Source organism: Scyliorhinus torazame, unplaced genomic scaffold, assembly GCF_047496885.1.
Source record: "Scyliorhinus torazame isolate Kashiwa2021f unplaced genomic scaffold, sScyTor2.1 scaffold_728, whole genome shotgun sequence".
Taxonomy (NCBI): Eukaryota; Metazoa; Chordata; class Chondrichthyes; order Carcharhiniformes; family Scyliorhinidae; genus Scyliorhinus; species Scyliorhinus torazame.
Genome location: NW_027308455.1, coordinates 2,694 through 26,537, shown reverse-complemented (window position 1 = coordinate 26,537; position 23,844 = coordinate 2,694). Strand labels below are relative to the sequence as shown.

Sequence of the window (23,844 nt, the reverse complement as noted above, 5' to 3'; positions counted from 1 at the left end):
ACGTCTTCACTCACCCGCCTGCCCAACGTCTTCACTCACCCGCCTGCCCAACGTCTTCACTCACCTCCCTGCCCAACGTCTTCACTCACCCGCCTGCCCAACGTCTTCACTCACCCGCCTGCCCAACGTCTTCACTCACCCGCCTGCCCAACGTCTTCACTCACCTCCCTGCCCAACGTCTTCACTCACCTCCCTGCCCAACGTCTTCACTCACCCGCCTGCCCAACGTCTTCACTCACCCGCCTGCCCAACGTCTTCACTCACCTCCCTGCCCAACGTCTTCACTCACCTCCCTGCCCAACGTCTTCACTCACCTCCCTGCCCAACGTCTTCACTCACCTCCCTGCCCAACGTCTTCACTCACCTCCCTGCCCAACGTCTTCACTCACCCGCCTGCCCAACGTCTTCACTCATCCGCCCGCCCAACGTCTTCACTCACCTCCCTGCCCAACGTCTTCACTCACCTCCCTGCCCAACGTCTTCACTCACCCGCCTGCCCAACGTCTTCACTCACCTCCCTGCCCAACGTCTTCACTCACCCGCCTGCCCAACGTCTTCACTCACCTCCCTGCCCAACGTCTTCACTCACCCGCCTGCCCAACGTCTTCACTCACCTCCCTGCCCAACGTCTTCACTCACCTCCCTGCCCAACGTCTTCACTCACCTCCCTGCCCAACGTCTTCACTCACCCGCCCAACGTCTTCGCTCACCTCCCTGCCCAACGTCTTCACTCACCCGCCTGCCCAACGTCTTCACTCACCCGCCTGCCCAACGTCTTCACTCACCTCCCCGCCCAACGTCTTCACTCACCCGCCTGCCCAACGTCTTCACTCACCTCCCTGCCCAACGTCTTCACTCACCCGCCTGCCCAACGTCTTCACTCACCTCGCTGCCCAACGTCTTCACTCACCTCCCTGCCCAACGTCTTCACTCACCCGCCTGCCCAACGTCTTCACTCACCTCGCTGCCCAACGTCTTCACTCACCTCCCTGCCCAACGTCTTCACTCACCTCCCTGCCCAACGTCTTCACTCACCTCCCTGCCCAACGTCTTCACTCACCTCCCTGCCCAACGTCTTCACTCACCTCCCTGCCCAACGTCTTCACTCACCCGCCTGCCCAACGTCTTCACTCACCCGCCTGCCCAACGTCTTCACTCACCTCGCTGCCCAACGTCTTCACTCACCTCCCTGCCCAACGTCTTCACTCACCTCCCTGCCCAACGTCTTCACTCACCCGCCTGCCCAACGTCTTCACTCACCTCCCTGCCCAACGTCTTCACTCACCTCCCTGCCCAACGTCTTCACTCACCCGCCTGCCCAACGTCTTCACTCACCTCCCTGCCCAACGTCTTCACTCAGCTCCCTGCCCCACGTCTTCACTCACCCGCCTGCCCAACGTCTTCACTCACCTCCCTGCCCAACGTCTTCACTCACCCGCCTGCCCAACGTCTTCACTCACCTCCCTGCCCAACGTCTTCGCTCACCCGCCTGCCCAACGTCTTCACTCACCTCCCTGCCCAACGTCTTCACTCACCTCCCTGCCCAACGTCTTCACTCACCCGCCTGCCCAACGTCTTCACTCACCCGCCTGCCCAACGTCTTCACTCACCTCCCTGCCCAACGTCTTCACTCACCCGCCCGCCCAACGTCTTCACTCACCCGCCTGCCCAACATCTTCACTCACCCGCCTGCCCAACGTCTTCACTCACCTCCCTGCCCAACGTCTTCACTCACCTCCCTGCCCAACGTCTTCACTCACCCGCCTGCCCAACGTCTTCACTCACCTCCCTGCCCAACGTCTTCACTCACCCGCCCAACGTCTTCACTCACCTCCCTGCCCAACGTCTTCACTCACCTCCCTGCCCAACGTCTTCACTCACCTCCCTGCCCAACGTCTTCACTCACCCGCCCGCCCAACGTCTTCACTCACCTCCCTGCCCAACGTCTTCACTCACCTCCCTGCCCAACGTCTTCACTCACCTCCCTGCCCAACGTCTTCACTCACCTCCCTGCCCAACGTCTTCACTCACCCGCCCGCCCAACGTCTTCACTCACCCGCCTGCCCAACGTCTTCACTCACCTCCCTGCCCAACGTCTTCACTCACCTCCCTGCCCAACGTCTTCACTCACCCGCCTGCCCAACGTCTTCACTCACCCGCCTGCCCAACGTCTTCACTCACCTCCCTGCCCAACGTCTTCACTCACCTCCCTGCCCAACGTCTTCACTCACCCGCCTGCCCAACGTCTTCACTCACCTCCCTGCCCAACGTCTTCACTCACCCGCCCGCCCAACGTCTTCACTCACCCGCCTGCCCAACGTCTTCACTCACCCGCCTGCCCAACGTCTTCACTCACCTCCCTGCCCAACGTCTTCACTCACCCGCCTGCCCAACGTCTTCACTCACCTCCCTGCCCAACGTCTTCACTCACCCGCCTGCCCAACGTCTTCACTCACCCGCCTGCCCAACGTCTTCACTCACCCGCCTGCCCAACGTCTTCACTCACCCGCCTGCCCAACGTCTTCACTCACCCGCCTGCCCAACGTCTTCACTCACCCGCCTGCCCAACGTCTTCACTCACCTCCCTGCCCAACGTCTTCACTCACCTCCCTGCCCAACGTCTTCGCTCACCCGCCTGCCCAACGTCTTCGCTCACTTCCCTGCCCAACGTCTTCACTCACCCGCCTGCCCAACGTCTTCACTCACCTCCCTGCCCAACGGCTTCACTCACCTCCCCGCCCAACGTCTTCACTCACCCGCCTGCCCAACGTCTTCACTCACCCGCCTGCCCAACGTCTTCACTCACCCGCCTGCCCAACGTCTTCACTCACCTCCCTGCCCAACGTCTTCACTCACCCGCCTGCCCAACATCTTCACTCACCTCCCTGCCCAACGTCTTCACTCACCTCCCTGCCCAACGTCTTCACTCACCCGCCTGCCCAACGTCTTCACTCACCTCCCTGCCCAACGTCTTCACTCACCTCCCTGCCCAACGTCTTCACTCACCCGCCTGCCCAACGTCTTCACTCACCCGCCTGCCCAACGTCTTCACTCACCTCCCTGCCCAACGTCTTCACTCACCCGCCTGCCCAACGTCTTCACTCACCCGCCTGCCCAACGTCTTCACTCACCCGCCTGCCCAACGTCTTCACTCACCTCCCTGCCCAACGTCTTCACTCACCCGCCCGCCCAACGTCTTCACTCACCTCCCTGCCCAACGTCTTCACTCACCCGCCTGCCCAACGTCTTCACTCACCTCCCTGCCCAACGTCTTCACTCACCTCCCTGCCCAACGTCTTCACTCACCTCCCTGCCCAACGTCTTCACTCACCTCCCTGCCCAACGTCTTCACTCACCTCCCTGCCCAACGTCTTCACTCACCTCCCTGCCCAACGTCTTCACTCACCCGCCTGCCCAACGTCTTCACTCACCTCCCTGCCCAACGTCTTCACTCACCTCCCTGCCCAACGTCTTCACTCACCTCCCTGCCCAACGTCTTCACTCACCTCCCTGCCCAACGTCTTCACTCACCTCCCTGCCCAACGTCTTCACTCACCTCCCTGCCCAACGTCTTCACTCACCTCCCTGCCCAACGTCTTCACTCACCCGCCTGCCCAACGTCTTCACTCACCTCCCTGCCCAACGTCTTCACTCACCTCCCTGCCCAACGTCTTCACTCACCCGCCTGCCCAACGTCTTCACTCACCTCCCTGCCCAACGTCTTCACTCACCCGCCTGCCCAACGTCTTCACTCACCCGCCTGCCCAACGTCTTCACTCACCCGCCTGCCCAACGTCTTCACTCACCCGCCTGCCCAACGTCTTCACTCACCTCCCTGCCCAACGTCTTCACTCACCTCCCTGCCCAACGTCTTCACTCACCTCCCTGCCCAACGTCTTCGCTCACCCGCCCAACGTCTTCACTCACCTCCCTGCCCAACGTCTTCGCTCACCCGCCCAACGTCTTCACTCACCCGCCTGCCCAACGTCTTCACTCACCCGCCTGCCCAACGTCTTCACTCACCTCCCTGCCCAACGTCTTCACTCACCTCCCTGCCCAACGTCTTCACTCACCTCCCTGCCCAACGTCTTCACTCACCTCCCTGCCCAACGTCTTCACTCACCCGCCTGCCCAACGTCTTCACTCACCCGCCTGCCCAACGTCTTCGCTCACCCGCCCAACGTCTTCACTCACCTCCCTGCCCAACGTCTTCACTCACCTCCCTGCCCAACGTCTTCACTCACCTCCCTGCCCAACGTCTTCGCTCACCCGCCCAACGTCTTCACTCACCTCCCTGCCCAACGTCTTCGCTCACCCGCCCAACGTCTTCACTCACCCGCCTGCCCAACGTCTTCACTCACCTCCCTGCCCAACGTCTTCACTCACCCGCCTGCCCAACGTCTTCACTCACCCGCCTGCCCAACGTCTTCACTCACCCGCCCGCCCAACGTCTTCACTCACCCGCCTGCCCAACGTCTTCACTCACCCCCCTGCCCAACGTCTTCACTCACCTCCCCGCCCAACGTCTTCACTCACCTCCCTGCCCAACGTCTTCACTCACCTCCCTGCCCAACGTCTTCACTCACCCGCCTGCCCAACGTCTTCAATCACCCGCCTGCCCAACGTCTTCACTCACCCGCCCGCCCAACGTCTTCACTCACCCGCCTGCCCAACGTCTTCACTCACCCCCCTGCCCAACGTCTTCACTCACCTCCCCGCCCAACGTCTTCACTCACCTCCCTGCCCAACGTCTTCACTCACCTCCCTGCCCAACGTCTTCACTCACCCGCCTGCCCAACGTCTTCACTCACCCGCCTGCCCAACGTCTTCACTCACCCGCCTGCCCAACGTCTTCACTCACCTCCCTGCCCAACGTCTTCACTCACCCGCCTGCCCAACGTCTTCAATCACCCGCCTGCCCAACGTCTTCACTCACCTCCCTGCCCAACGTCTTCACTCACCTCCCTGCCCAACGTCTTCACTCACCCGCCTGCCCAACGTCTTCACTCACCCGCCTGCCCAACGTCTTCACTCACCTCCCTGCCCAACGTCTTCACTCACCTCCCTGCCCAACGTCTTCGCTCACCTCCCTGCCCAATGTCTTCACTCACCCGCCTGCCCAACGTCTTCACTCACCTCCCTGCCCAACGTCTTCACTCACCCGCCTGCCCAACGTCTTCACTCACCCGCCTGCCCAACGTCTTCACTCACCCGCCTGCCCAACGTCTTCACTCACCTCCCTGCCCAACGTCTTCACTCACCCGCCTGCCCAACGTCTTCACTCACCCGCCTGCCCAACGTCTTCACTCACCCCCCTGCCCAACGTCTTCACTCACCCCCCTGCCCAACGTCTTCACTCACCCGCCCGCCCAACGTCTTCACTCACCCGCCTGCCCAACATCTTCACTCACCCGCCTGCCCAACGTCTTCACTCACCTCCCTGCCCAACGTCTTCGCCCACCTCCCTGCCCAACGTCTTCGCCCACCTCCCTGCCCAACGTCTTCGCCCACCTCCCTGCCCAACGTCTTCACTCACCTCCCTGCCCAACGTCTTCACTCACCTCCCTGCCCAACGTCTTCACTCACCTCCCTGCCCAACGTCTTCACTCACCTCCCTGCCCAACGTCTTCACTCACCTCCCTGCCCAACGTCTTCACTCACCTCCCTGCCCAGTCTTCACTCACCTCCCTGCCCAACGTCTTCACTCACCTCCCTGCCCAACGTCTTCACTCACCTCCCTGCCCAACGTCTTCACTCACCTCCCTGCCCAACGTCTTCACTCACCCGCCTGCCCAACGTCTTCACTCACCTCCCTGCCCAACGTCTTCACTCACCCGCCCGCCCAACGTCTTCACTCACCCGCCCGCCCAACGTCTTCACTCACCTCCCTGCCCAACGTCTTCACTCACCTCCCCGCCCAACGTCTTCACTCACCCGCCTGCCCAACGTCTTCACTCACCCGCCCAACGTCTTCACTCACCTCCCTGCCCAACGTCTTCACTCACCTCCCTGCCCAACGTCTTCACTCACCTCCCTGCCCAACGTCTTCACTCACCCGCCCAACGTCTTCACTCACCTCCCTGCCCAACGTCTTCACTCACCCGCCTGCCCAACGTCTTCACTCACCTCCCTGCCCAACGTCTTCACTCACCTCCCCGCCCAACGTCTTCACTCACCCGCCTGCCCAACGTCTTCACTCACCCGCCCAACGTCTTCACTCACCTCCCTGCCCAACGTCTTCACTCACCTCCCTGCCCAACGTCTTCACTCACCTCCCTGCCCAACGTCTTCACTCACCTCCCTGCCCAACGTCTTCACTCACCTCCCTGCCCAACGTCTTCACTCACCTCCCTGCCCAACGTCTTCACTCACCCGCCTGCCCAACGTCTCCACTCACCTCCCTGCCCAACGTCTTCACTCACCTCCCTGCCCAACGTCTTCACTCACCTCCCTGCCCAACGTCTTCACTCACCTCCCTGCCCAACGTCTTCACTCACCTCCCTGCCCAACGTCTTCACTCACCTCCCTGCCCAACGTCTTCACTCACCCGCCTGCCCAACGTCTCCACTCACCTCCCTGCCCAACGTCTTCACTCACCTCCCTGCCCAACGTCTTCACTCACCTCCCTGCCCAACGTCTTCACTCACCTCCCTGCCCAACGTCTTCACTCACCTCCCTGCCCAACGTCTTCACTCACCCGCCTGCCCAACGTCTTCACTCACCCGCCTGCCCAACGTCTTCACTCACCCGCCTGCCCAACGTCTTCACTCACCCGCCTGCCCAACGTCTTCACTCACCCGCCCGCCCAACGTCTTCACTCACCTCCCTGCCCAACGTCTTCACTCACCCGCCTGCCCAACGTCTTCACCCACCTCCCTGCCCAACGTCTTCACCCACCTCCCTGCCCAACGTCTTCACTCACCTCCCTGCCCAACGTCTTCACTCACCTCCCTGCCCAACGTCTTCACTCACCTCCCTGCCCAACGTCTTCACTCACCTCCCTGCCCAACGTCTTCACTCACCCGCCTGCCCAACGTCTTCACTCACCTCCCTGCCCAACGTCTTCGCTCACCCGCCTGCCCAACGTCTTCACTCACCCGCCTGCCCAACGTCTTCACTCACCTCCCCGCCCAGCGTCTTCACTCACCTCCCTGCCCAACGTCTTCACTCACCTCCCTGCCCAACGTCTTCACTCACCTCCCTGCCCAACGTCTTCACTCACCTCCCTGCCCAACGTCTTCACTCACCCGCCTGCCCAACGTCTTCACTCACCTCCCTGCCCAACGTCTTCACTCACCCGCCTGCCCAACGTCTTCACTCACCTCCCTGCCCAACGTCTTCACTCACCTCCCTGCCCAACGTCTTCACTCACCTCCCTGCCCAACGTCTTCACTCACCTCCCTGCCCAACGTCTTCACTCACCTCCCTGCCCAACGTCTTCACTCACCTCCCTGCCCAACGTCTTCACTCACCTCCCTGCCCAACGTCTTCACTCACCTCCCTGCCCAACGTCTTCACTCACCTCCCTGCCAACGTCTTCACTCACCTCCCTGCCCAACGTCTTCACTCACCCGCCTGCCCAACGTCTTCACTCACCTCCCTGCCCAACGCCTTCACTCACCTCCCCGCCCAACGTCTTCACTCACCTCCCCGCCCAACGTCTTCACTCACCTCCCTGCCCAACGTCTTCACTCACCTCCCTGCCCAACGTCTTCACTCACCCGCCTGCCCAACGTCTTCACTCACCTCCCTGCCCAACGTCTTCACTCACCTCCCCGCCCAACGTCTTCACTCACCTCCCTGCCCAACGTCTTCACTCACCTCCCTGCCCAACGTCTTCGCTCACCCGCCTGCCCAACGTCTTCACTCACCTCCCTGCCCAACGTCTTCACTCACCCGCCTGCCCAACGTCTTCACTCACCTCCCTGCCCAACGTCTTCACTCACCTCCCTGCCCAACGTCTTCACTCACCTCCCTGCCCAACGTCTTCGCTCACCCGCCTGCCCAACGTCTTCACTCACCTCCCTGCCCAACGTCTTCACTCACCTCCCCGCCCAACGTCTTCACTCACCCGCCTGCCCAACGTCTTCACTCACCCGCCTGCCCAACGTCTTCACTCACCCGCCCGCCCAACGTCTTCGCTCACCCGCCTGCCCAACGTCTTCGCTCACCCGCCTGCCCAACGTCTTCACTCACCTCCCTGCCCAACGTCTTCACTCACCCGCCTGCCCAACGTCTTCACTCACCCGCCTGCCCAACGTCTTCACTCACCTCCCTGCCCAACGTCTTCACTCACCTCCCTGCCCAACGTCTTCGCTCACCCGCCTGCCCAACGTCTTCACTCACCCGCCTGCCCAACGTCTTCACTCACCTCCCTGCCCAACGTCTTCGCTCACCTCCCTGCCCAACGTCTTCGCTCACCCGCCTGCCCAACGTCTTCGCTCACCTCCCTGCCCAACGTCTTCACTCACCTCCCTGCCCAACGTCTTCACTCACCTCCCTGCCCAACGTCTTCACTCACCCGCCTGCCCAACGTCTTCACTCACCCGCCTGCCCAACCTCTTCACTCACCCGCCTGCCCAACGTCTTCACTCACCTCCCTGCCCAACGTCTTCACTCACCTCCCTGCCCAACGTCTTCACTCACCTCCCTGCCCAACGTCTTCACTCACCTCCCTGCCCAACGTCTTCACTCACCTCCCTGCCCAACGTCTTCACTCACCTCCCTGCCCAACGTCTTCACTCACCTCCCTGCCCAACGTCTTCACTCACCCGCCTGCCCAACGTCTTCACTCACCTCCTTGCCCAACGTCTTCACTCACCTCCCTGCCCAACGTCTTCACTCACCCGCCTGCCCAACGTCTTCACTCACCTCCCTGCCCAAAGTCTTCACTCACCCGCCCGCCCAACGTCTTCACTCACCTCCCTGCCCAACGTCTTCACTCACCCGCCTGCCCAACGTCTTCACTCACCCGCCTGCCCAACGTCTTCACTCACCCGCCTGCCCAACGTCTTCACTCACCCGCCTGCCCAACGTCTTCACTCACCTCCCTGCCCAACGTCTTCACTCACCTCCCTGCCCAACGTCTTCACTCACCTCCCTGCCCAACGTCTTCACTCACCCGCCTGCCCAACGTCTTCACTCACCTCTCTGCCCAACGTCTTCACTCACCTCCCTGCCCAACGTCTTCACTCACCTCCCTGCCCAACATCTTCACTCACCCGCCTGCCCAACGTCTTCACTCACCTCCCTGCCCAACATCTTCACTCACCCGCCTGCCCAACGTCTTCACTCACCTCCCTGCCCAACGTCTTCACTCACCTCCCTGCCCAACGTCTTCACTCACCCGCCTGCCCAACGTCTTCACTCACCTCCCTGCCCAACGTCTTCACTCACCCGCCCAACGTCTTCACTCACCCGCCTGCCCAACGTCTTCACTCACCCGCCTGCCCAACGTCTTCACTCACCCGCCCAACGTCTTCACTCACCTCCCTGCCCAACGTCTTCACTCACCCGCCTGCCCAACGTCTTCACTCACCCGCCCGCCCAACGTCTTCACTCACCTCCCTGCCCAACGTCTTCACTCACCCGCCTGCCCAACGTCTTCACTCACCTCCCTGCCCAACGTCTTCACTCACCTCCCTGCCCAACGTCTTCACTCACCCGCCAGCCCAACGTCTTCACTCACCCGCCCGCCCAACGTCTTCACTCACCCGCCTGCCCAACGTCCTCACTCACCCGCCCGCCCAACGTCTTCACTCACCTCCCTGCCCAACGTCTTCACTCACCCGCCTGCCCAACGTCTTCACTCACCTCCCTGCCCAACGTCTTCGCTCACCCGCCTGCCCAACGTCTTCGCTCACCCGCCTGCCCAACGTCTTCACTCACCTCCCTGCCCAACGTCTTCACTCACCCGCCTGCCCAACGTCTTCACTCACCCCCCTGCCCAATGTCTTCACTCACCCGCCTGCCCAACGTCTTCACTCACCTCCCTGCCCAACGTCTTCACTCACCTCCCTGCCCAACGTCTTCACTCACCTCCCTGCCCAACGTCTTCACTCACCCGCCTGCCCAACGTCTTCACTCACCCGCCTGCCCAACGTCTTCACTCACCCGCCTGCCCAACGTCTTCACTCACCTCCCTGCCCAACATCTTCGCTCACCTCCCTGCCCAACGTCTTCGCTCACCTCCCTGCCCAACGTCCTCACTCACCCGCCCGCCCAACGTCTTCACTCACCCGCCTGCCCAACGTCCTCACTCACCCGCCCGCCCAACGTCTTCACTCACCCGCCTGCCCAACATCTTCACTCACCTCCCTGCCCAACGTCTTCACTCACCCGCCTGCCCAACGTCCTCACTCACCCGCCCGCCCAACGTCTTCACTCACCTCCCCGCCCAACGTCTTCGCTCACCTCCCTGCCCAACGTCTTCGCTCACCCGCCTGCCCAACGTCTTCGCTCACCTCCCTGCCCAACGTCTTCACTCACCTCCCTGCCCAACGTCTTCACTCACCTCCCTGCCCAACGTCTTCACTCACCCGCCTGCCCAACGTCTTCGCTCACCCGCCTGCCCAACGTCTTCACTCACCCGCCTGCCCAACGTCTTCACTCACCCGCCTGCCCAACGTCTTCACTCACCCGCCTGCCCAACGTCTTCACTCACCTCCCTGCCCAACGTCTTCACTCACCTCCCTGCCCAACGTCTTCACTCACCCGCCTGCCCAACGTCTTCACTCACCTCCCTGCCCAACGTCTTCGCTCACCTCCCTGCCCAACGTCTTCACTCACCCGCCTGCCCAACGTCTTCACTCACCCGCCTGCCCAACGTCTTCACTCACCTCCCTGCCCAACGTCTTCACTCACCTCCCTGCCCAACGTCTTCACTCACCCGCCTGCCCAACGTCTTCACTCACCTCCCTGCCCAACGTCTTCATTCACCTCCCTGCCCAACGTCTTCACTCACCTCCCTGCCCAACGTCTTCACTCACCTCCCTGCCCAACGTCTTCACTCACCCGCCTGCCCAACGTCTTCACTCACCTCCCTGCCCAACGTCTTCACTCACCTCCCTGCCCAACGTCTTCACTCACCTCCCTGCCCAACGTCTTCACTCACCTCCCTGCCCAACGTCTTCACTCACCTCCCTGCCCAACGTCTTCGCTCACCCGCCTGCCCAACGTCTTCGCTCACCCGCCTGCCCAACGTCTTCACTCACCTCCCTGCCCAACGTCTTCGCTCACCTCCCTGCCCAACGTCTTCGCTCACCTCCCTGCCCAACGTCTTCACTCACCCGCCTGCCCAACGTCTTCGCTCACCTCCCTGCCCAACGTCTTCACTCACCTCCCTGCCCAACGGCTTCACTCACCCGCCTGCCCAACGTCTTCACTCACCCGCCTGCCCAACGTCTGCACTCACCTCCCTGCCCAACGTCTTCACTCACCTCCCTGCCCAACGTCTTCACTCACCCGCCTGCCCAACGTCTTCACTCACCTCCCTGCCCAACGTCTTCACTCACCCGCCTGCCCAACGTCTTCACTCACCCGCCTGCCCAACGTCTTCACTCACCTCCCCGCCCAACGTCTTCACTCACCTCCCTGCCCAACGTCTTCACTCACCCGCCTGCCCAACGTCTTCACTCACCCGCCTGCCCAACGTCTTCACTCACCTCCCTGCCCAACGTCTTCACTCACCTCCCTGCCCAACGTCTTCACTCACCCGCCTGCCCAACGTCTTCACTCACCCGCCTGCCCAACGTCTTCACTCACCCGCCTGCCCAACGTCTTCACTCACCTCCCTGCCCAACGACTTCACTCACCTCCCTGCCCAACGTCTTCACTCACCTCCCTGCCCAACGTCTTCACTCACCCGCCTGCCCAACGTCTTCACTCACCTCCCTGCCCAACGTCTTCACTCACCCGCCTGCCCAACGTCTTCACTCACCTCCCTGCCCAACGTCTTCACTCACCTCCCTGCCCAACGTCTTCACTCACCTCCCTGCCCAACGTCTTCACTCACCCGCCCGCCCAACGTCTTCACTCACCTCCCTGCCCAACGTCTTCACTCACCCGCCTGCCCAACGTCTTCACTCACCTCCCTGCCCAACGTCTTCACTCACCCGCCTGCCCAACGTCTTCACTCACCTCCCTGCCCAACGTCTTCACTCACCCGCCTGCCCAACGTCTTCACTCACCTCCCTGCCCAACGTCTTCACTCACCTCCCTGCCCAACGTCTTCACTCACCTCCCTGCCCAACGTCTTCACTCACCCGCCTGCCCAACGTCTTCACTCACCTTCCTGCCCAACGTCTTCACTCACCCGCCTGCCCAACGTCTTCACTCACCTCCCTGCCCAACGTCTTCACTCACCCGCCTGCCCAACGACTTCACTCACCCGCCCGCCCAACGTCTTCACTCACCTCCCCGCCCAACGTCTTCACTCACCCGCCTGCCCAACGACTTCACTCACCCGCCTGCCCAACGTCTTCACTCACCCGCCCGCCCAACGTCTTCACTCACCTCCCTGCCCAACGCCTTCACTCACCCGCCTGCCCAACGTCTTCACTCACCCGCCTGCCCAACGTCTTCACTCACCTCCCTGCCCAACGTCTTCACTCACCCGCCTGCCCAACGTCTTCACTCACCTCCCTGCCCAACGTCTTCACTCACCTCCCTGCCCAACGTCTTCACTCACCTCCCTGCCCAACGTCTTCACTCACCCGCCTGCCCAACGTCTTCACTCACCTCCCTGCCCAACGTCTTCGCTCACCCGCCTGCCCAACGTCTTCACTCACCTCCCTGCCCAACGTCTTCACTCACCTCCCTGCCCAACGTCTTCACTCACCCGCCTGCCCAACGTCTTCACTCACCTCCCTGCCCAACGTCTTCACTCACCTCCCTGCCCAACGTCTTCACTCACCTCCCTGCCCAACGTCTTCACTCACCTCCCTGCCCAACGTCTTCACTCACCTCCCTGCCCAACGTCTTCACTCACCCGCCTGCCCAACGTCTTCACTCACCCGCCTGCCCAACGTCTTCACTCACCTCCCTGCCCAACGTCTTCACTCACCTCCCTGCCCAACGTCTTCACTCACCCGCCTGCCCAACGTATTCACTCACCTCCCTGCCCAACGTCTTCACTCACCTCCCTGCCCAACGTCTTCACTCACCTCCCTGCCCAACGTCTTCACTCACCCGCCTGCCCAACGTCTTCACTCACCCGCCTGCCCAACGTCTTCACTCACCTCCCTGCCCAACGTCTTCACTCACCTCCCCGCCCAACGTCTTCACTCACCCGCCTGCCCAACATCCTCACTCACCCGCCTGCCCAACGTCTTCACTCACCTCCCTGCCCAACGTCTTCACTCACCTCCCTGCCCAACGTCTTCACTCACCTCCCTGCCCAACGTCTTCACTCACCTCCCTGCCCAACGTCTTCACTCACCCGCCTGCCCAACGTCTTCACTCACCCGCCTGCCCAACGTCTTCACTCACCTCCCTGCCCAACGTCTTCACTCACCCGCCCGCCCAACGTCTTCACTCACCTCCCAGCCCAACGTCTTCACTCACCCGCCTGCCCAACGTCTTCACTCACCTCCCAGCCCAACGTCTTCACTCACCTCCCTGCCCAACGTCTTCACTCACCTCCCTGCCCAACGTCTTCACTCACCCGCCTGCCCAACGTCTTCACTCACCCGCCTGCCCAACGTCTTCACTCACCCGCCTGCCCAACGTCTTCACTCACCTCCCTGCCCAACGACTTCACTCACCTCCCTGCCCAACGTCTTCACTCACCCGCCCGCCCAACGTCTTCACTCACCCGCCTGCCCAACGTCTTCACTCACCCGCCTGCCCAACGTCTTCGCTCACCTCCCTGCCCAACGTCTTCGCTCACCTCCCTGCCCAACGTCTTCACTCACCTCCCTGCCCAACGTCTTCACTCACCCCCCTGCCCGACGTCTTCACTCACCTCCCTGCCCAACGTCTTCACTCACCTCCCTGCCCAACGTCTTCACTCACCCGCCTGCCCAACGTCTTCACTCACCTCCCTGCCCAACGTCTTCACTCACCTCCCTGCCCAACGTCTTCACTCACCCGCCTGCCCAACGTCTTCACTCACCTCCCTGCCCAACGTCTTCGCTCACCTCCCTGCCCAACGTATTCACTCACCTCCCTGCCCAACGTCTTCACTCACCTCCCTGCCCAACGTCTTCACTCACCTCCCTGCCCAACGTCTTCACTCACCTCCTGCCCAACGTCTTCACTCACCTCCCTGCCCAACGTCTTCACTCACCACCCAGCCCAACGTCTTCACTCACCTCCCTGCCCAACGTCTTCACTCACCTCCCTGCCCAACGTCTTCACTCACCCGCCCGCCCAACGTCTTCACTCACCTCCCTGCCCAACGTCTTCACTCACCTCCCTGCCCAACGTCTTCACTCACCTCCCCGCCCAACGTCTTCACTCACCTCCCTGCCCAACGTCTTCACTCACCCGCCCGCCCAACGTCTTCACTCACCCGCCTGCCCAACGTCTTCACTCACCCGCCTGCCCAACATCTTCACTCACCTCCCTGCCCAACGTCTTCACTCACCTCCCTGCCCAACGTCTTCACTCACCCGCCCAACCCAAGAGCAGTAAGTTCCTGGCCCTGGAGATTAGACGAGCGAGAGGTGATCTCATTGAGGGACAGGATTCCGAGGGGGTTTGAGAGGGTCGGCGCGGAGGGAGTGTTCCCGCTGGTCGGGGCAATCTGAAACAACGGGAAGGGGCTTGGGGGGGAGAGCCATGGTCTTGGGATAAGGAGGTGGCCATTTTGGACTGAGGGGAGGAGAAAGTTCCTCACTCAAAGGGTTTGAGAATCTTTGGGATTCTCGACCCCCCCCCCCCCCCGCCCCCCACCCCCCACCCCCCCACCTCCAGAGGGTTGAGGAGGCTCCATCGTTCAATATATTTCAGGCTGGACACAGATTATCAGTCCCTTGAGGGATAAAGGGGGGGGGCGCGAATGGAGAAAATGGAGTCGGAAACCTGGATCAGCTCTATGATCGGGGGGGAAACAGGCTCGATGGGCTGACTGCTCACATTCCTGGAGTTCTGAGTGAGTGGGTGGGGGCAGGGGGGGGGGAAGATTCTCGTGCATCACTCGCACGTGTCTCCCAGTTCCCAAAACTCCGGGATCACTGGTATCAAGGGAGGGCTCACGGGAAATGACTAGGCCGGGGATTGAGCTGCTCCGGGAATAATAAGATGGGGCCGGGTTGAGGGGGTGGTTGAACGTGTCTCAGGGTGAATTAGGACAGAGGGGGAGAGGGGCCTGAGGTGGGCGAGATGGCCTGTGGGTGGGGGGGGGGGGGGGGGGGGGCTTCGGAACGGTTGCGAGGCAGAGACGATAATATCATTCGGACGGTCGTTAACTCTCAGTCCTGTTTCCGCCCCACCCTGCAGATTGTCCAGCCACGGGCTCCAGCCAAACCTGTTGGCAGTTATGCGACTGCCCTGAAAACACGACCTGCGATCAGGTGACAGGACGTTGCACGGGTAAGACATGGGGTTGTCCGCTTTCCGATCTGGGCCTCATCCATCTCTCGACGGACCGAGTCCACAGACTCGAACCTCCCAAACCAAGCCTGACGCAAGGGGGTGCTGCACTGTGGGAGGGTCAGTACTGAGGGAGCACCGCACTGTGGGAGGGTCAGTACTGAGTGAGTGCCGCACTGTCGGAGGGTCAGTGCTGAGGGAGTGCCGCACTGTGGGAGGGTCAGTACTGAGGGAGCACCGCACTGTGGGAGGGTCAGTACTGAGTGAGTGCCGCACTGTCGGAGGGTCAGTACTGAGGGAGCGCCGCACTGTCGGAGGGTCAGTACTGAGGGAGCGCCGCACTGTGGGAGGGTCAGTACTGAGTGAGTGCCGCACTGTCGGAGGGTCAGTACTGAGGGAGCACCGCACTGTGGGAGGGTCAGTACTGAGGGAGCGCCGCACTGTCGGAGGGTCAGTACTGAGGGAGCACTGCACTGTGGGAGGGTCAGTACTGAGGGAGCGCCGCACTGTGGGAGGGTCAGTACTGAGGGAGCACCACACTGTGGGAGGGTCAGTACTGAGGGAGTGCCGCACTGTGGGAGGGTCAGTACTGAGGGAGCACCGCACTGTGGGAGAGTCAGTACTGAGTGAGTGCCGCACTGTCGGAGGGTCAGTACTGAGGGAGCGCCGCACTGTGGGAGGGTCAGTACTGAGTGAGTGCCGCACTGTCGGAGGGTCAGTACTGAGGGAGTGCCGCACTGTGGGAGGGTCAGTACTGAGGGAGCGCCGCACTGTCGGAGGGTCAGTACTGAGGGAGCACCACACTGTGGGAGGGTCAGTACTGAGGGAGCGCCGCACTGTGGGTGGGTCAGTACTGAGGGAGCACCGCACTGTGGGAGGGTCAGTACTGAGGGAGTGCCGTACTGTGGGAGGGTCAGTACTGAGGGAGCGCCGCACTGTGGGAGCGTCAGTACTGAGGTAGCTCCGCACTGTCGGAGGGTCAGTACTGAGGGAGTACCGCACTGTGGGAGGGTCAGTACTGAGGGAGTGCCGCACTGTGGGAGCGTCAGTACTGAGGGAGCCCCGCACTGTGGGAGGGTCAGTACTGAGGGAGCACCACACTGTGGGAGGGTCAGTACTGAGGGAGCACCACACTGTGGGAGGGTCAGTACTGAGGGAGCGCCACACTGTGGGAGGGTCAGTACTGAGGGAGCACCGCACTGTCGGAGGGTCAGTACTGAGGGAGTGCCGCACTGTGGGAGCGTCAGTACCGAGGGAGTGCCGCACTGTCGGAGGGTCAGTACTGAGGGAGCTCCACACTGTTAGAGGGTCAGTACTGAGGGAGCGCCGCACTGTCAGAGGGTCAGTTTTGAGGGACCATCGCGCTGACAGAGGGTCAGTACTGAGGGAGCCCCGCACTGTCGGAGGGTCAGTACTGAGGGAGCGCTGCACGGTCAGAGGGTCAGTATTGAGGGAGCATCGCACTGTGGGAGGATCAGTACTGAGGGAGCGCCGCACTGTCGGAGGATCAGTATTGAGGGAGCGTCGCACTGTCGGAGGGTCAGTACTGAGGGAGTGCCGCACTGTCGGAGGGTCAGTACTGAGTGAGTGTCGCACTGTGGGAGGGTCAGTACTGAGGGAGCGCCGCACTGTGGGAGGGCCAGTACTGAAGGAGCGCCGCACTGTGGGAGGGTCAGTACTGAGGGAGCGCCGCACTGTGGGAGGGTCAGTACTGAGGGAGTGCCGCACTGTGGAGCGTCAGTACTGAGGGAGCACCGCACTGTGGGAGGGTCAGTACCGAGGAGTGCCGCACTGTCGGAGGGTCAGTACTGAGGGAGCTCCACACTGTTAGAGGGTCAGTACTGAGGGAGCGCCGCACTGTCAGAGGGTCAGTATTGAGGGACCATCGCGCTGACAGAGGGTCAGTACTGAGGGAGCCCCGCACTGTCGGAGGGTCAGTACTGAGGGAGCGCTGCACGGTCAGAGGGTCAGTATTGAGGGAGCATCGCACTGTGGGAGGGTCAGTACTGAGGGAGCGCCGCACTGTCGGAGGATCAGTATTGAGGGAGCGTCGCACTGTCGGAGGGTCAGTACTGAGGGAGTGCCGCACTGTGGGAGGGTCAGTACTGAGGGAGCGCCGCACTGTCGGAGGGTCAGTACTGAGTGAGTGTCGCACTGTGGGAGGGTCAGTACTGAGGGAGCGCCGCACTGTGGGAGGGTCAGTACTGAGGGAGCGCCGCACTGTGGGAGGGTCAGTACTGAGGGAGTGCCGCACTGTCGGAGGGTCAGTATTGATGGAGTGCCGCACTGTCGGAGGGTCAGTACTGAGGGAGCGCCGCACTGTGGAAGGGTCAGTACTGAGGGAGCGCCGCACTGTCGGAGGGTCAGTACTGAGGGAGCGCCGCACCGTGGAAGGGTCAGTACTGAGAGAGCGCCGCACTGTGGGAAGGTCAGTACTGAGTGAGTGCCGCACTGTCGGAGGGTCAGTACTGAGGGAGCGCCGCACTGTCGGAGGGTCAGTACTGAGGGAGCGCCGCACTGTCGGAGGGTCAGGGCTCGGGAGTACCGCACTGTGGGAGGTTCAGTAGTGAGGGAGCGCCGCACTGTGGGAGGGTCAGTACTGAGGGAGCGCCGCACTGTCGGAGGGTCAGTACTGAGGGAGCGCCGCACTGTCCGAGGGTCAGTACTGAGGGAGCGCCGCACTGTGGGAGGGTCAGTACTGAGGGAGCGCCGCACTGTCCGAGGGTCAGTACTGAGGGAGCGCCGCACTGTCGGAGGGTCAGTACTGAGGGAGCGCCGCACTGTCGGAGGGTCAGTACCGAGGGAGCGCCGCACTGTGGGAGGGTCAGTACTGAGGGAGCGCCGCACTGTGGGAGGGTCAGTACTGAGGGAGCACCGCACTGTGGGAGGGTCAGTACTGAGGGGAGCGCCGCACTGTGGGAGGGTCAGTACTGAGGGAGTGCCGCACTGTGGGAGGGTCAGTACTGAGGGAGTGCTGCACTGTGGGAGGGTCAGTACCGAGGGAGTGCCGCACTGTGGAGGGTCAGTGCTGAGGGAGCGCTGCACTGTGGGAGGGTCAGTACTGAGGGAGTGCTGCACTGTGGGAGGGTCAGTACCGAAGGAGTGCCGCACTGTGGGAGGGTCAGTACTGAGGGAGTGCTGCACTGTGGGAGGGTCAGTACCGAGGGAGTGCCGCACTGTGGGAGGGTCAGTGCTGAGGGAGCGCTGCACTGTGGGAGGGTCAGTACTGAGGGAGCGCCGCACTGTGGGAGGGTCAGTACTGAGGGAGTGCCGCACTGTGGGAGGGTCAGTACTGAGGGAGCGCCGCACTGTAGGTGGGTCAGTACTGAGGGAGTACTGCACTGTGGGAGGGTCAGTACTGAGGGAGCGCCGCACTGTGGGAGGGTCAGTACTGAGGGAGTGCCGCACTGTCGGAGGTTCAGTACTGAGGGAGCGCCGCACTGTGGGAGGGTCAGTACTGAGGGAGTACTGCACTGTAGGTGGGTCAGTACTGAGGGAGCGCCGCACTGTAGGTGGGTCAGTACTGAGGGAGTGCCGCACTGTAGGTGGGTCAGTACTGAGGGAGTGCCGCACTGTAGGTGGGTCAGTACTGAGGGAGCGCCGCACTGTGGGAGGGTCAGTACTGAGGGAGTGCCGCACTGTCGGAGGTTCAGTACTGAGGGAGTGCCGCACTGTGGGAGGTTCAGTACTGAGGGAGCGCCGCACTGTGGGAGGGTCAGTACTGAGGGAGCGCCGCACTGTGGGAGGGTCAGTACTGAGGGAGTGCCGCACTGTCGGAGGTTCAGTACTGAGGGAACTCTCATGAATAAAGATATTTCCTGATTTGAGGAAGATTGGAAAACTCCCGGCCAGACCAGTGTCCTCTCTGCATTGACCCCTGACCGAGACCAGTCTTCACTGGCCCCGCGCAACATGGTCCTGTCACGCAAAACATTCCGCCGACTCTTTGAGGGGGTCAAGAGAAGAAGAGGTAAATAGCCCCCCCACTGCAAACCAATCCCTTTTAACCAATGCTGTTTTCCCATCCAGAGATCCGACCCCCCAGGAGTCTGCCAGCTGCTCCCACGGATGGGAACTCCCTCGGGGTAATCATTGGGATCATCGTCCTCCTGGCGGTGGTCGTCATTCTCCTCGTCATCTTCATCCTTCTTCGATACAAATACGGGGGCAAAGGCAACAGAATTCCGGCCGTAACCTACACACCGGCCTCGGGAATGTCGAGCGGGGAGTATGCAGTGCCAGGTGAGGGCATGTCACGCCAGGCAGAGCGGGCATTCACAGTGAGGAATGCACCCCCCTGGACGGGTACAGAGTAAAGTTCCCTCTCCACTGTCCCCATCAAACACTCACAGGACAGGTACAGCACGGGGTTTGATACAGAGTAAAGCTCCCTCTACACTGTACCCATCAAACACTCCCAGGACAGGGACAGCACGTAGTTAGATACAGAGTAAAGCTCCCTCTACACTGTACCCATCAAACACTCCCAGGGCAGGTACAGCACGGGGTTAGATGCAGAGTAAAGCTCCCTCTACACTGTCCCCATCAAACACTCCCAGGACAGTACAGCACGGGGTTAGATACAGAGTAAAGCTCCCTCTGCACTGTCCCCATCAAACACTCCCAGGCAGGTACAGCACGGGGCTAGATACAGAGTAAAGCTCCCTCTACACTGTCCCCATTAAGCACTCCCAGGACATGTACAGCACAGGGTTAGATACAGAGTAAAGCTCCCTCTACACTGTCCCCATTAAGCACTCCCAGGACAGGTACAGCACGGGGTTAGATACAGAGTAAAGCTCCCTCTCGACTGTCCCCATTAAGCACTCCCAGGACAGGTACAGCACGGGGTTAGATACAGAGGAAAGCTCCCTCCACACTGTCTCTATCAAACATTCCCAGGACAGGTACAGCACGGGGTTAGATACAGAGTAAAGCTCCCTCTACACTGTCCCCATCAAACACTCCCAGGACAGGTACAGCACGGGGTTTGATACAGAGTAAAGCTCCCTCTACACTGTCCCCATCAAACACTCCCAGGACAGGGACAGCACAGGGTTAGATACAGAGGAAAGCTCCCTCCACACTGTCTCTATCAACATTCCCAGGACAGGTACAGCACGGGGTTAGATACAGAGTAAAGCTCCCTCTACACTGTCCCCATCAAACACTCCCAGGACAGGTACAGCATGGGGTTCGATACAGAGGTAAAGCTCCCTCTACACTGTCCCCATCAAACACTCCCAGGACAGGTACAGCACGGGGTTTGATACAGAGTAAAGCTCCCTCGACACAGTCTCCATCAAACAATCCAGGACAGGTACAGCACGGGTTAGATACAGAGGAAAGCTCCCTCTACACAGTCCCCATCAAACACTCCCAGATCAGGTACAGCACAGGGTTAAATACAGAGTAAAGCTCCCTCTACACTGTCCCCATCAAACACTCCCAGGGCAGGTACAGCACGGGGTTAGATACAGAGTAAAGATCCCTCTCCACTGTCCCCCATCAAACACTCCCAGGTCAGGTACAGCACGGGATTAGATACAGATTAAAGCTCCCTCTACACTGTCCACATCAAACACTCCCAGGACAGGTACAGCACCGGGTTAGATACAGAGTAAAGCTCCCTCTACACTGTCCCCATCAAACACTCCCAGGACAGGTACAGCACGGGGTTGGATACAGAGTAAAGCTCCCTCTCCACTGTCCCCCATCAAACACTCCCAGGACAGGTACAGCACGGGGTTAGATACAGAGTAAAGCTCCCTCTACACTGTCCACATCAAACACTCCCAGGACAGGTACAGCACAGGGTTGGACACAGAGTAAAGCTCCCTCTATCCTGTCCCCATCAAACACTCCCAGGACAGGTGCAGCACGGGGTTAGATACAGAGTAAAGCTCCCTCTACACTGTCCCTATCAAACACTCCTGGACAGGTACAGCACGGGGTTAGATACAGAGTAAAGCTCCCTCTACACTGTCCCCATCAAACACTGCCCAGGACAGGTACAGCACGGGGTTGGATACAGAGTAAAGCTCCCTCTCCACTGTCCCCCATCAAACACTCCAGGACAGGTACAGCACGGGGTTAGATACAGAGTAAAGCTCCCTCTACACTGTCCACATCAAACACTCCAGGACAGGTACAGCACGGGTTAGATACAGAGTAAAGCTCCCTCTACACTGTCCCCATCAAACACTCCCAGGACAGGTGCAGCACGGGTTAGATACAGAGTAAAGCTCCTCTACACTGTCCACATCAAACACTCCCAGGACAGGTACAGCACGGGGTTAGATACAGAGTAAAGCTCCCTCTACACTGTCCACATCAAACACTCCCAGGACAGGGACAGCACCTTGTTAGATACAGAGTAAAGCTCCCTCTAAACTGTCCCCATCAAACACTCCAGGACAGGGACAGCACGGGTTAGATACAGAGGAAAGCTCCCTCGACACAGTCTCCATCAAACAATCCCAGGACAGGTACAGCACGGGTTAGATACAGAGTAAAGCTCCCTCTACACAGTCCCCATCAAACACACCCAGATCAGGTACAGCACAGGGTTAAATACAGAGTAAAGCTCCCTCTACACTGTCCCCATCAAACACTCCCAGGACAGGTACAGCACAGGGTTAAATACACAGTAAAGCTCCCTCTGCACTGTCCCCATCAAACACTCCCAGGACAGGTACAGCACAGGGTTAAATACACAGTAAAGCTCCCTCTACACTGTCCCCATCAAACACTCCAGGACAGGTACAGCACAGGGTTAGATACAGAGTCAAGCTCCCTCTACACTGTCCCCATCAAACACTCCCAGATCAGGTACAGCACAGGGTTAAATACAGAGTAAAGCTCCCTCTACACTGTCCCATCAAACACTCCCAGGACAGGTACAGCACAGGGTTAAATACACAGTAAGAGCTCCCTCTACACTGTCCCCATCAAACACTCCATGGACAGGTACAGCACAGGGTTAAATACACAGTAAAGCTCCCTCTGCACTGTCCCCATCAAACACTCCCAGGACAGGTACAGCACAGGGTTAGATACAGAGTAAAGCTCCACTACACTGTCCTCATCAAACACTCCAGGACAGGTACAGCACGGGGTTAGATACAGAGTAAAGTTCCCTCTGCACTGTCCCCATCGAAACACTCCCAGATCAGGTACAGCACGGGGTTAGATACAGAGTAAAGGCTCCCTCTACACTGTCCCCATCAAGCACTCCCAGGACAGGTACAGCACGGGGTTAGATACAGAGTAAAGCTCCTCTACACTGTCCCATCAAACACTCCCAGGGCAGGTACAGCACGGGGTTAGATACAGAGGAAAGCTCCCTCTACACTGTCCCATCAAACACTCCCAGACAGGTAACAGCACGGAGTTAGATACAGAGGAAAGCTCCCTCGACATTGTCCCCATCAAACACTCCAGGACAGGGACAGCACGGGGTTAGATACAGAGTAAAGCTCCCTCGACATTGTCCCCATCAAACACTCACAGGACAGGTACAGCACGGGGTTAGATACAGAGTAAAGTTCCCTCTGCACTGTCCCCATCAAACACTCCCAGGACAGCCACTTTATTAAAATAAAATATTTGAGTGTTGCTGTAAAAAAGGAGACATCCTGTCAACTTTTCCAATCTGCACTCCGCACGTCAGATTGACCAGAATACCAAATCTAAAAGAAACTCCCATAAGTGAGTCTGATTGTTTGTCTCGCAAGCGGAGCTGGTTTGTAGAATTGTAGCTGAGGAGAATGTGGCAGGAACAGGTAACTGACAAGCGTTCCAAACTGAGTTGTTCCCTTCAGATTGCAGTTAGTGGATCTTGCTCGATGCTAATTGGCCGCCGCTTTTCCAACAGAACGGAACATTTGACCCCCTCTCTCGCCTGACTTTGACCCCCTTCTTGACCTCTCTTCCCAGATGTACCTCAGACGCTATGTGCACTATACGCTAACCCAGTTACCACACGCATGTCCCAGTACAGACCGAGCCGCCTCCTCCACCACATCACCCCAACAACCGGACAGGACCAGCTCCGTCAAGGTAAGGCCGCTCTGGACCAGAGATGGATCTCACTGGAACCCAACGGGGCGGAACCCTCCCGAACGGCCCCCCCCCAACCCCCGTCTCACTCTGAACCCCCCTCTTCCCTCTCACTCTTCACAACCCCCACCACCCCCGCTCAGAACCACCCTGCACCACACCTCACCCTCACGCTCGGAACCCCACCACATCCCGGAACCCCCCCTAACCACCCCAGTCCGCTCTGAACCCCTCCCACCTCCGAACCCC

General features: G+C 60.4%; 1 protein-coding gene across 1 annotated transcript in view; it reads left to right on the top strand.

The window, feature by feature from the left end:
* LOC140406627 (uncharacterized) overlaps positions 1–23,498 on the top strand; it is a gene marked incomplete at both ends in the record, with an annotated part of 102,747 nt that extends 79,249 nt beyond the window's left edge. Inside the window, 3 exons of the mRNA XM_072494627.1 lie at positions 15,442–15,534; positions 19,564–19,776; positions 23,473–23,498. Coding sequence (XP_072350728.1) covers positions 15,442–15,534; positions 19,564–19,776; positions 23,473–23,498 — 332 coding nt within the window. The remainder of the gene's footprint in view (positions 1–15,441; positions 15,535–19,563; positions 19,777–23,472) is intronic.
* Between the last annotated feature and the right edge of the window lie 346 nt (positions 23,499–23,844).